The 12,744-nt window shown below is 41.6% G+C and overlaps 1 protein-coding gene across 2 annotated transcripts in view; it reads left to right on the top strand.

Moving 5' to 3' along the window:
- Nucleotides 1-12,744, top strand: part of KIF5B (kinesin family member 5B) — a 52,443-nt gene that overhangs the window by 20,309 nt on the left and 19,390 nt on the right. For both annotated transcript variants that reach the window (XR_003094936.1, XM_006027291.1), the window contains exons 11-14: nucleotides 6,461-6,609; nucleotides 8,143-8,336; nucleotides 9,731-9,799; nucleotides 11,024-11,230. Coding sequence is in view for 1 of the 2 variants with exons in the window: in XM_006027291.1 (XP_006027353.1) it covers nucleotides 6,461-6,609; nucleotides 8,143-8,336; nucleotides 9,731-9,799; nucleotides 11,024-11,230 (619 nt within the window). In the remaining variant the exon portion in view is untranslated. The remainder of the gene's footprint in view (nucleotides 1-6,460; nucleotides 6,610-8,142; nucleotides 8,337-9,730; nucleotides 9,800-11,023; nucleotides 11,231-12,744) is intronic.

The raw sequence follows: 12,744 nt of genomic DNA, 5'->3' as shown, positions 1-12,744 counted from the left end.
CCCCGGCCACCTGAGGCTGCTGCGCCCCATCTCGAATTGCTGCTGTCTCAGGCGCACATGTAAATAGTGTGCTTGGGGTAGCTGACTGGCACGAACTGGACCACATTTTATTGTTTGGGGAGTAAGTGCACATGTAGATGCACCCACTGAGGGCCTGTTTACACTTTGGTTTTACATCTTTTATTCATCCCTCTGTCCATCTTAATGACTAATTATTGGAAGTTAAGATGCTGAAAGAAACGTTCAGTTACCATGTCTGTCTGATCTTAGCAAGTAGTTTGAGATTTTAAAGGCTGCTACTGATTGTACATGCAATTTACATGTTAATATTTCATTCCTAGCTTTTCAAGTGGAGAATATAAGGGGGGGAAACCTATGCTAAGCCAGAGTAACGTGCAATTTAGGAGCTGTAACCATTTGTGAATTTATCAGTTACTGTAAACATTTAAACTTGTATTGCTAACCATTTAATTACTCACATAATAATGTCTACACTGTCAGTATCTATTTGCTCTAACAAGTAGGAGTTTTCAACTCTAGCAAGTGTGAGTGTGGTGGTATTGGTCTACCTGCTTCAGCAGTTTCTAGATTTCTATTTTTAAACTAAGCATTTTTATCTGATAGCAATAATGTTGTGTTTGGCATCTTAAGTTGCTGCTGTAGAGTGAAAAATGACCAGTGTGAGAGAGTTTTCTACTTTGCTACTGAGCTTCAGAGAATCGGAGGGATCTTGCTTTGCAGCAGTTTGTGAAAGTACTGAGTAGAAGTAGAACTTGGTAATGGAGTTCTTGGTTGAGGAAGTCTCAAATGAAGATGGAGTAAAGGAGTAGTAACCCCACTAAAAAGCTGTTCCTACACTGTAAACAGTTGAAATAAGATCTAGGGACTATACCCTGAATTTTGTTCCTACCTGCTGGAAACCATGTGTCTTTGACTGCTCATCTAAGCATCTCCCTTATGCCATTTTTGGATCAGTCTTTATCAATTGGGAATATATTATTTATAGATAAGTATGAGTGCATATATAGAAAATAACAATGGATGACATTAAGAGCAATTCAGTAGAGAACTTGACAGGGGAGGAAGAAAAGATCTTTATAAAATGTAACAGGAGAAAGTAACGAAAACATTGGAGTCCTGCTTTATCTGCGTCTTGAGTTTTACTTTTAGCTTGTTGTTGCAATTACTGGAAAAGGCTCTGTATAGGCCCTGGGGAAGAAGCTAAGAGAAAAGTGAAACAAACTAAAAGCAGCTCTGCGCTACTCACTCATTCCTTTACTGTACACACAATTCTCTTCTGTGCAAGTTCTTAAAATCTTGGTAGGGCCTGTTTTGTTCAGCTGACAGTCTGGTTAGAGTAGAAACACTCAATTGCAACTAGAAACTCAATTTCATTCTAGGTTAATGAAACATTTCTTCCAGAAAGTAAAGGGGTTAGGCTCTTTGTTATGAACTCTTAAGAATTTAGCTATTTTTGTCATGTATCTGTTTTTCTGTCCTGCTACTTAGGTGTCTGATTTGTAGTACTCCGTTTTCTAACTGAATTCTTATCATTCTGTACACTGAAATGTTCTGCACATTTCTTTACTTAATCTGATCTACTTCAAATAGTCATTGTTCTGCTGTAGCATGCCTCTCTGCCTGGGAAAATTTAATTTAACGGATAAAGTTTCTAGGAGAATAATTTAATATGGAAAGTAAATGGGTTAATTCTAAAACTTACCAGAACATTTTTCTTGGTCTAAGAACTAGGTGAAGAACATGATGACTGCTGCAATATATCATGCACTGATGAGGTTTTTTTAACTTAATCTCTTTTGTCTCCTTTGTAAGCCTTCTTAAAAACTAAGCTGGAACAATGCTATTAGGAAAACAATTTATCCTATTAAAATTAAACTTTATTTCCCCAGCTTCATCCTTCCTTTAATACTTGGGTTCTGTGGCTGGGGGACAGGAAATTTTCCCTCTTCTGTACTGTTACTGAAGGGACTCAGAACTTGTCTCCAGTAGTTTGTATGTGTATCCTCCCAGGTTCTTGTTGCTGAAGTCGGGTGGTTACTTTGCCACTTTGAAATCAATAGATCAGGTCAGGATTCAAACTAGGGCTGTGCGATACTTCAGTCGCTGACTTGATTTGGTGGCCGAATCTGCAAATCTGATTTGAATCAGGAGACCCTTTCATCTCTCTGAATCGATTTCGGAGAGATTCGACAATTTGGACATAAACACAACTTTATATATATTTTTTCTACATACCTCAAGGTACCAGGCAACTCATGAATGCTGAGATGGTGGGGTGAATGGATCATCCGATGGGAGCGTGGGCGGGGGGGGTGTCCTCGGCATGCTTGGTAGCGGACCTGGAAGTGGACCAGAAACACTTCTAGTCCACTTCTGGGTCTGCTGCAGGGCACGTGGGGGGGACCCCCACCCCCCAGCTCAGCAACTGGTGCCTCCTGTGTCTGGGGGGCACCTGGGGACCCCCGCAGCCAATTGCCGAGCTGGGGGAGGGGGTCCACCGCGCGCTTGGTGGTAGACCTGGAAGTGGACCAGAAGCATTTCCAGTCCATTTCCGGGTTCACCACCAATCATGCGGGGGGGGGGGCATGCTCCAGTGAGATGCTCCAGCCGTCCCACCATCTCAGCTTTCATGAGCCGTGCCTGGTACCTCAAGGTATGTAGAAAAAACACTTAAAGCTGTGTTTGTGGCCAAATCTTTGATTCGGCTGAATCTGAATCGGGACAGTAATCCGAATCAACTAATTGAATCACTGTCCCCTGAATTGTGCCAAATCCAAATTGAACATGGCCCTCTTCGCACACCCCTAATTCTAATACAGGCACTGGAAAGCATTAAGTACCTCCAGAGTACTGGTACATTAATTAGGAAAGTACTTATAGATATCAGTAGGAAATGGTATCCGCAGGGCTGTGGTTGAACTCTTGCTCCTCTACAGAGTTTAGGTGATGACTTGGTACTGAACTTCCCAGGAGAGTGATGTAAATTGTATCAGTATCAAATGATACCACTATAAGCTGTTGTGCTGTAACTGTTATGCCTGTATGCAAGTGCAGTAAAACCTTTTGGGTTAGTTACAGGGACTTATTTAACTTGTGTATCAACTGTGGGAGACTGCAGATGCAACAGCAACGTAAAAGCTGGCCTATTGTTGAGCAGCAGCTTCCTCCTCCTTTTTTTTTTTTTTTTAAAGTGGTTATAATATATGTTTGCCCAGAGCCTTAGGCTAGTCATTCTTAACCCTTTTAGTCAGGGTATCCTTCCCCAGCTCTCTTGAATTTTGCAGCAGCCCTGGTTGAGAACTGCTATTTTGTTGTCTCAGTTTACTTCAGAGGTTTTCAGCTGAGTTCAGCCACTGCCAGGTAGCACAGCTCTTCCTGGGTGGGCTATGCACAAAATTCATGGAGCAGTGACATATGTTCTCTCTGGCCTCCATTAGGTATCTCTGATAGACCTAAAGCAGAGGGCCACCTCATGCTGCAGCATTTCCTAGTCCAACCCTGCACAGCATCTCCTGAAAGTAGGTGCACAGGGCAGGTGAGGAAGTGTGTGGGGAGACTGGACTAGGAAGGGCTGCAGTACAAGCAGGCTTTCCAGCCTCCTTCAGGCTTCTCAAAGAATCCTAATGAGGCAGGAGAGTGTGCATGTACTGCAGCCCTTTTCGGTCTTGTGGCCCACCAGGCATACGGGGCACTCTTACCTGAATGCAACGGTAGGGCATGCACCATGGCACCCCTATAAAAAAAAATCTCTGCCTTAAGCAGACCTCTGACAACTCCCAGCTCCAGTCTGGATTGCAGTAGAGTATAAGTGGTATCTAGTTGCTTTAACTGAATCACTTCTGATGCTCAAACATCTAAATCTGGGTGCATTAGGGGTCTTTTCAGACTAAAATGGAAGAACCTAGTTTGCTGCTGATGTGGCTTCTAGTGTAGGATTGATTTGGATCACTTTTTCTGACTGGTCACTTGAGTTCTGCATAAGTTTCACTTTAGGTGTTCTTCAGTTACTTGATAGCAAAAATAATTCTCATAAACCCTCCTGAGAGCTTTTACATTCTTTTCTGTGATACCATGTGAAATCTAATGGTCTCCTAAGTAAAAACATTTATAAATACAGTTACCATATTTTTCCTGAATCCAAGGTGGCTTCAAATTTATCCTAGACACGGAAATTTTATAAATATGTTTAACTCTTTTCCATGTATAGAATCTGATTTTGGAAGGTGCTTTCTTAAAGTTATTTGTCACTTCTTCCCCCCCCCCCCAAACAAACAAACAAACAAACAAGCCAAACCAAAACAAAAACTGCAGTGGTGTAATCAGTGGCAAGAGATGAGGGGGATGAACAGACCAGATGGGGACAGGTGGCAGGGGAGTCAAATGGCCTGACCTTCCTGCCCCTCCCCATGGTACCTTCATCCCCTGGCACCTATCTATTTGCCTGCCCTTCTTTCTTATTCCCCCTGCCTCCCCCAGTGTACAATCCCTCCACTCCATTGCTGCCGTATACCTTCTTGTTGCATGGCCCATGGTGGGGAGCACAGAGCATATGCAACCAGCTGATGGCCCTGCCTGGCCATGCAGCAGTGGTTGCAGGGGCAATTGCTTCAGCCCTAGAGCTGAGACCAGAACTGTCACTGTTGTTGCTGCTGCATAGCCGGGCAAGGGCCAGAGGTAGCATGTGTTCTTTGCCCTGGGCTGCCAGAGCTGTGACAGGAAGATAAGCAGGGGAGGGGCAGAGGCTGCAGTTGCAAACCCCTGTCCCCTACCTTGTACTTAAACCTAAAGCAAAGAACTCCCTTCCCCGCCCAACGCACACACACGAATTGGGGGTGGGGGGAGGAGGAGACAATTCATCTTGGATTTGAGTAAATATGGTAGATCATCGAAGTGCACTAATACATTAGTCCAGCACCAATATAAAGAAAATTGACTGTATCAGAAATTGGCCTGATGTGGCCGATTAAATGGCCTTTGCATATGCACAGCCACAGCACAGCTTGTAGATGGTGAGGAGCACAGCCCGGCAGCATGGAGAGCTTTGTGCAGCTGATAAGTCTGTGGTGGAAAGGGAGGGTGGAAGGGTAAGGGAAGGGGCGTGGGGGGGCGGGGCAGATCAAGCCCCCATGGTGAGGGAGGGAGTGGGGCTGGGGTATGCACTGCCCAGCTGGGGCAAGGCGTTGGACAGAGCCGAGGCTCGTCCAGGGAGCTTGGGGAGGGGGAGCAGCTCCTGCCACTGCACATACCCTGGGAGGGCACGGGAGTGGGACATGTGCCCCCGGATATGCTCACAGTGTGGGCTGCATCTGTGGGCTGGGGCTGCGCCAGGCTTTTCCTGGGGAGGGCTGGGGTGGGCTGCGCTCAGGGCAGGCGGTGGCAACTTTGGGAGGCGGGTTGGGGGCACTACAATAAATTTTGGGGTGGCTGCAGCCCTCCCTGTAGCCCTTCTCCCAGCGCTGCCTGCCCTGCACAGATCGGGGAGCGCATGCTGCCCCACCCCGGCTGAGCAGCCCTGCCCCAGTCCCACGCCCTCTCTCACCGCAGGGGCTTTGATCTGCTCCCCTGTACCTCTTCCCTTCCTTCTCCCCTTCCACCACAACAGACTTACCAGCCGGACGTTGCTCTTCAAGCTGCAGGGCTGCGTATTAGAAATCGGATTGGTATTGGCCGATTTATGCTTTTTTTTTTTTTTTTTTTTTAAATTGGCTATTGGTATTGGCCCCAAAAATCTCTATTGGTGCATAGCTGGTAGATCCTTGTAGTAACACTTCTTTTTAGGTTATAACTTAAGTTTAAATCCAGCAAAAGTTTACATGCATTGCATATCAGTTTTGAAGAGTAGGGTGATGGTATAGGGGCATAAGAAACTAACGTTACTGGAGTTCAGGGTTTTATAACAACAGCTAATCTTGGAATGGAGAATGTGGAATATATTTTAGATGACATGAGAGAATTGGTGAGTTTCAGGTAGTTTGCCAGGGTACACATCCTCTCCTTTTATTTAAAAAAAAAAAATTTTTTTTAAGACATTTCTTAGCTTAAACCCCTCATTCTGTCTAAAAGACAAAAAAAAAACACCAACAAAAAAACACAACAAAAAAACCAGCTTTAGAATAATTTGTGCATTACACATGGATTTCAATTTTGTAAATATCTGGTATTAGCATTATTTCTGCTAACTAGTCTGCATCCTGAATGTATGTTGATGGTAGAAGAAAATGAGGGCAGTGTGGACTTAGTATTGAATGACTTCGTTATACTCCCTAATTGTCTTACATAAAATCTCAAATAACTAATGCATATTGTGAGTATGAACATTCAAATGCAGTATTGCTGATGCACGATGTATTTAATCAATTGCTTGTCCGATGTGCAGGTAAAATAGTATCGTTATATCTGACTGGTCCAGGATGGCTCACTAATAAATCCTTCTTTCCAGAGCCAAGACCATTAAGAACACAGTCTGTGTCAATGTGGAACTGACTGCAGAACAATGGAAAAAGAAGTATGAAAGAGAAAAAGAGAGAAACAAGACCCTACGTAACACCATACAGTGGCTTGAAAATGAGCTCAACAGATGGCGCAATGGTGAGGAGCTTGTTTGTGGCTTTTGTTATGCAAAAATGGGATTTAATTTTTTTTTTTTTTTTTTCAAGTCTAATATAGCAAAAAATTTTACATTGTTTCCCAAGGTTTTAGGTGTCTTATTTAGTTGTAGGTGCCTAAACTAGATAAAAAGCTTCAGCCTTAAAAACTTTAGTCATTTTGCTCTTCTGGTTCATTTTAACTACTACCATAAAATAGTGTAGCCAGTTTTAATGTGGAACCGATTTCTTACAGGTAAGTTAGTAGTACATGAAAATTCGGTTAATTGCTTTTTTTTCACTTCAGTAGCTCCTGGAGTGCCTGATAAGCACTACTTAAGGTTCTGATTATTGGTAGTTAAACAGATTAAGAACCAATAGACATATCTCAGTAGTAGTTGGTAGAAAATTGTAGGGATTGATACTAGGAATCTTGAACTAAATATAAAACTGCTTCTGATTATTTACATCAACCTCTGTGGCATTGTAATTTATGAGGATGGTGGCAATCATAAGAGCAGTCTGGAATTCCTTAAGAGTTGGGCGTGTTCTAACAAAATACCACTAAGTTGTATTCATTTAGAAACATAGGCCATAAATACAGAACAGAGAATTGTATCTTGGAAGACAGCAACCTGAAAAAAGAGGTTTTTATAGTGAAGTTCCAAGAGGGTTGGTGTTATCTAAGAATTTTAAGAGATTAGGTGTTGTCAACAATTGCTGAAAGCTATTTGGCTGAAACCAGACAAACTGAAAGAAGAAATAGGCACAATTTTAATAGCAGTGGTGACTGTTGGAGTAGATTATCAAGGGAATTAATAGATTCTCAGTCTCTTGATGATTTTCAGAGCTGAATACCTTTCATTTGAAGCATATCTTCCAGAAAGTTATTAGGCTCAAAGCAGGATAACTAAATGAAAGTTGGTGACAGAGACAGGTGGTTAAGCTGGATAACGTAATGGTCTCTTTTTGCCTTAAATCTATGAAATACTTCAAAAATGTTTAAACAACGTATCTGCCATAACTGGAAAATACTGTATCTTCTTGCATGCACCTCCTTTCCCTTTTATGCTACCTTTTTCAAAGAACAGGATCTCATCTTGGGTAGGGTATCCAAGTATCTGAATAGTAAGCAGCTAGGAAGCCAAGCCTGTTCCTGAGCCTGCTTCCATGCCCATAGATATGCCAACCCTCCCTCTTGCCGGTGCAGTGGGCTTGGTTCTGTGCACTGGGCCATGTTATCTCGCTGGGGGATTCCCCAGGGGTCTGGAAATATGGTGGTGGCGGAGCAGTGGCAGCATGAATTGCTGTGGCTCCCAGAGCCATGACAGTTAGTTGTGCCACCACTCCTCTGCCACAGTTTCCAGACCCATGGGCAGCCCTATTTCGCACATATTTCTGTTTGTTCCACGAGTTGGTTTGGTGCTGGTTATATGCAGAAAATACAGCATCTAATATTTTTCAGCATTATTTTATTCTGTGAAAGAGTTCCATAAGTGATCTGATAACAAAGTATACTTATACTTTTTTATTTAAGGGGAGACTGTACCAGTTGATGAGCAGTTTGACAAAGAAAAAGCCAACTTGGAAGCTTTTGCAGTGGATAAAGATATTACTATCACTAATGATAAACCAGCTGCCACAATTGGAGTGACTGGCAGTTTTACTGATGCTGAGAGAAGAAAGTGTGAGGAAGAAATTGCTAAACTGTATAAACAACTTGATGATAAGGTATGTCATTCTTTTAAAATCTAAGACCCGTTTGAAAACATGGGGCATTAATACTTAATTCTGACTATTCTTCACTTGTCAGTAGGGACCATTGTTGACGCATCATGCTGACTGCATTTGTACAGTAAGCTTGACCCCTGTACAAATGATCTGTGGCCAGAGTGTACAACAATCCAGAAAAATCCAAAGAGCGCTTGTATTTGAGAGCTTTTTTTCATATTTAATCAATTCTCTATGTTCAGATGACCTTCAGTTTTCTTCGTATTGTCACATCTGTGTGTAATAATTCAGAGAAGTGTTACATGCACATGATTGTTCTTCTGGCAACCAGTGTGTAGCAATAGAGAATGATTGTGCAGCAGAATTTAGCTGAGATATCAAAGTTCAAGGAGGTTGCAATGAATGGAATTATATAAATATTTCATACCTTTTTGGCAATATGATTGCATATTAAGGATGCAAACATCCTTAAAGTTACCATGGTGTAGTTTTTTGGGTTTTTTTTATTTAAGTATGATTTTGAGGTTCCAATTTGGTATTTCAATTTTACAAATCTGGTAGTACTGGTACTATACTATCATTTAAGATGATGGGTACTTTCAATCCATGTACTGTCTGGTCTTGCTTTCTAATCCACAGGGACTGGACACAAGAAAGCACTGTTTCATTTGAGACTAATTGCTGTTCTTGGCAATTTCAGCAGGGACTTAGGGTTGCATGAATGAACAAAACAATAAAACAGAGTACAGCCTGGGGAGTAAGTTAAAACAACAACAACAACAAAAATGCCAATATAAGGAAAGTAGAGGGAATTTAGTAGAGTGTTGAATATTCTTCCAGGAATTAAAATGTTCCTATTTGCTTTGGAGTCAGTACTGTATTATGTGCGGGGGGGTGGAATAAGTAAAGTGTATCAACAAAATTAAATTGATGCTTTGAATAATCTCTCTGGGAGAAGGTAAATGATATACATATTTTGTATAACTTTGAATGTGTGCATGCGCACGCACACATACTTACAATTTAAATATGCCGTTTGATTTAACTTTAAACAACAGTACTAAAACTGTCTTGGAAAAAATAATTTCTATCCCAAATAGTGTAGTTGGGAGTTGAGGAAGATGATTCCCCCCCCCCCCAAGCTCTTCAAATTCCAAACACGGTACATCAAAACAGGATTTTTCTTTTGGGTCCTGTGTAATGTTCTACAAACACACAAAGCTAGAAGCCTAACATGAAAAATCACATGCACAATTGATTAGTTGGATCACTGATTCTTTATTTGATTGTTACTGAACAGGAAACTTTAAATAACTGATTCCTAACATACTTTTGAAATTCTGTATGATGTTCAATTCAACATGTGTTGACTGGACTGTGATTTTGAACTACAGGATGAAGAAATTAATCAGCAGAGCCAGTTAGTAGAGAAGCTGAAGACACAAATGTTGGATCAGGAAGAGGTAAATTTCGTTACTGCATATCTTCATGTTGGACTTTTTATTTGGTACTAAAATTTAGGGATGTTAAACATAATTTACTTCTCAGGATGATGTTTCTATGAGCAAATTTTGCTGCTTATTGTATCACAGGCCTTTTTACTGTTTATAGTCAAAAGCTAACTTCTCAATTTCTCAGTGCTCCCCACTTGACATGCCTTCCTTTTCCTAAAGGAGCACAGGATGGTATAATAAATGTTTAGTTTGTTCGTTTGATCTTAAGCACTCTTATTTCGATTAGTTTTTTTTCAGTCTTCCAGTGCATTAAGTTTATGGTACCTAAGGAGAGGGGACACCTGCATGATCTAAGCTTGCTAGAATGCTCAGTCTAAAGTATTGCAGAAAAGGTCTCCTTTTATGAAGTAACGTACTTCTCCATTCAGTTCTGACAGAGTAAATTTGTTATAGAAATGAAAGCTTTTCTAATATCTTCATTTTGACAGATTTGTAAGTAGGATAAATATAGATTAATATTGCTGTCTGCATGCAAAAGCTTTTTGCAGTATGTTTTGCAATCTTACCTCATTCAATTACTAAATTATTCCTTAATTTTATATTCAGACAGCAGAGAGAAGAGCATATTGGCAACCTTGTCCAGCTCTCCTAGAGAATAAAATTGATTTGTTTCCTTTTATGCATGTCTCTGTGTAAGATGCCGTTGACCATGTGCTTAGAAAATGGTTGAGCGCTTCAGTATTATTTTGAAAAAAACTCCATTTTCCTTGGGCATACCCACTTAGCAACTAAAATATTAAAATACTTGGGGATGAAGTTCTAGGACCCAGTGAAGTCACTTTTGAAAAATGCAAATAGCGCTAATGGTTTAGAAGCTTTGTTTAAAAAAAGAAGTAATTGGAAATACCTGTTGTGAACTTCAGCTGCTTGTTCATCAAATCTTTTTGTAACAGTTAAATAAAATACCTTGTTTCTTCAGTGATATTGGATATAAAAATACAGCTAGGAGTCTTGTCCTTGTTACTGACAAATAGTTTAAACACCTGTTGGTTAGAATCCTGTTTATACTTGAATACAATGACTGCTATTTAAACAGTGCAGATAAAGTGCAAATCCTAAGTCTAGGTTTATTTTCTAAAAGAAACTTCTTTTGGTAAGTTTGGAGTCTCACTTGCAGTTCTCTCAATTTTGTTGAAGCAGTGATCTGTGTTTAAATTTTTATCAATGTCATAGCTTCTTGCATCTACCAGACGGGACCAAGATAATATGCAAGCTGAGTTGAATCGTCTCCAGGCTGAAAATGATGCCTCTAAAGAGGAAGTGAAAGAAGTGCTACAAGCCCTTGAAGAACTTGCTGTCAATTATGATCAGAAATCTCAGGAAGTAGAAGACAAAGCAAAAGAATATGAGCTGCTTAGTGATGAACTCAATCAGAAATCGGTAGGGAATTGGAGCTGGGATTTACAAATGTCTGCTTTTTCTTTGTGCTAGAAAACATGTCTGTTTTTCCAACTGCTTTCTTACTTTTAAGCTCAGTTGCAGAAAATAGAAAAGCTCTAATATGAATCTTGCACTCTTTCTAGTTCAAAATTTAGCATTCTGATTTGATTATTTGAGTCAAATGTTGGCATATAAAACATGAAGCTTCCTCCATTCCATTTGAAAAGACCCAGAAAATAGCATTTTCTAGGTCATCAGTCATCCATATCTTTGTTTGTTTGTTTGTTTTCTTTCCTTTTGGAGTCTGGCTGGAGGTGCCTTTTTGAATAATCAGTAGTTAATTGACTTAATCCTGTCACTGTTGCAGGAGGCAGACAGATTAGACAGATCACCATGTTCAGACAGTTAAGTGCTAGGTGTCAGTTCCCCCAAATCAGGTTAAATCTGAATTGCCTATATAAAGTTAGTAGTAGTAACAGTATGATTGTTTGGTTTTTTTTTTGTTTTTTTTTAAGTGAAGTCTGCCTTTCTCATCTTGAGGTCTTGGAGACCCATTTGCTGATATGGGCAAATTAACACATTATCCCTTGTTGAAAGACTGGGAATGGGGGAAAGGGCTCGCCACATATCAGCAGAACTATGGTAATCATGTGTCCACTCTCCCATAAGTGGAAGCTAAACTTGGGTAGTTGACTCATGAATAAAGCAATTGTTATATTGCTGCAAGTTCTCATAATAATTAGAGTTACAGTGGGCACGTGGAACAGTTTATTGTAGATAAACTAATCCAGAAGTGTCAAACAATATGGCCTGCTGACCTTATCTGGCCTATGGGAACTGGACCCCATATGCTGGCCACTGCCCCATGCACTGCATGTGCTTCCCAGGCTGAACCCAGTGCCATGTGTGCTGCATCCAGCACAGAGGACCAGCACAGAATGCTGCAATGCAGCCTGCGCCTTGGATCCCCTATGGCACATGCAGTGTTAGGTCCAGGCTGCATGCTTAGTGAACCTTGAGGCCAGTGCATGCTACACAGGGCCTGACTGAGCACATGCACTGCGCACAGTATGGGGGGGGACTGGCATGGGGCTGCATGCAGGCTGCACCCCAGATCTATGCCATATGCAGCACTGGGGCCAGCCATGTACAGCCTGTAATGCACAGCCAACACTGGGGCCAGGTGGCCCTTGGGGCCAGTGCATGGTGTGTACTCCTCATGGCACATGGGCAGGACCTGGCAGCATGAGGACTCCAGGGCATGGGCTGTATACAGTGCCCTGAACTGACCCCATTGAGCTGCCTGCACTGCTGGGTCTAGCCCACGTGTTTTGGATAGCAAATGCCCTGGGGGCAACATGCACAGAGACGGTGTCAGTGTGGTCCAGTTCGCAGACTGGCCCAGTGACACTCATTCAGCCTGCAGGGCTGGACGAGTTTGAAACCCCCATGCTAATCCACGGTAAACTTCTCCCTTTCTAATTCAGTACAATTTTGTCATCTACTGGTGGCAG

The sequence above is a fragment of the Alligator sinensis genome, unplaced genomic scaffold (assembly GCF_000455745.1).
Source record: "Alligator sinensis unplaced genomic scaffold, ASM45574v1 scaffold309_2, whole genome shotgun sequence".
NCBI classification, from domain to species: domain Eukaryota; kingdom Metazoa; phylum Chordata; order Crocodylia; family Alligatoridae; genus Alligator; species Alligator sinensis.
Note: the sequence above shows the minus strand (reverse complement) of the source record. Positions and strands in the feature narration are given on the sequence as shown.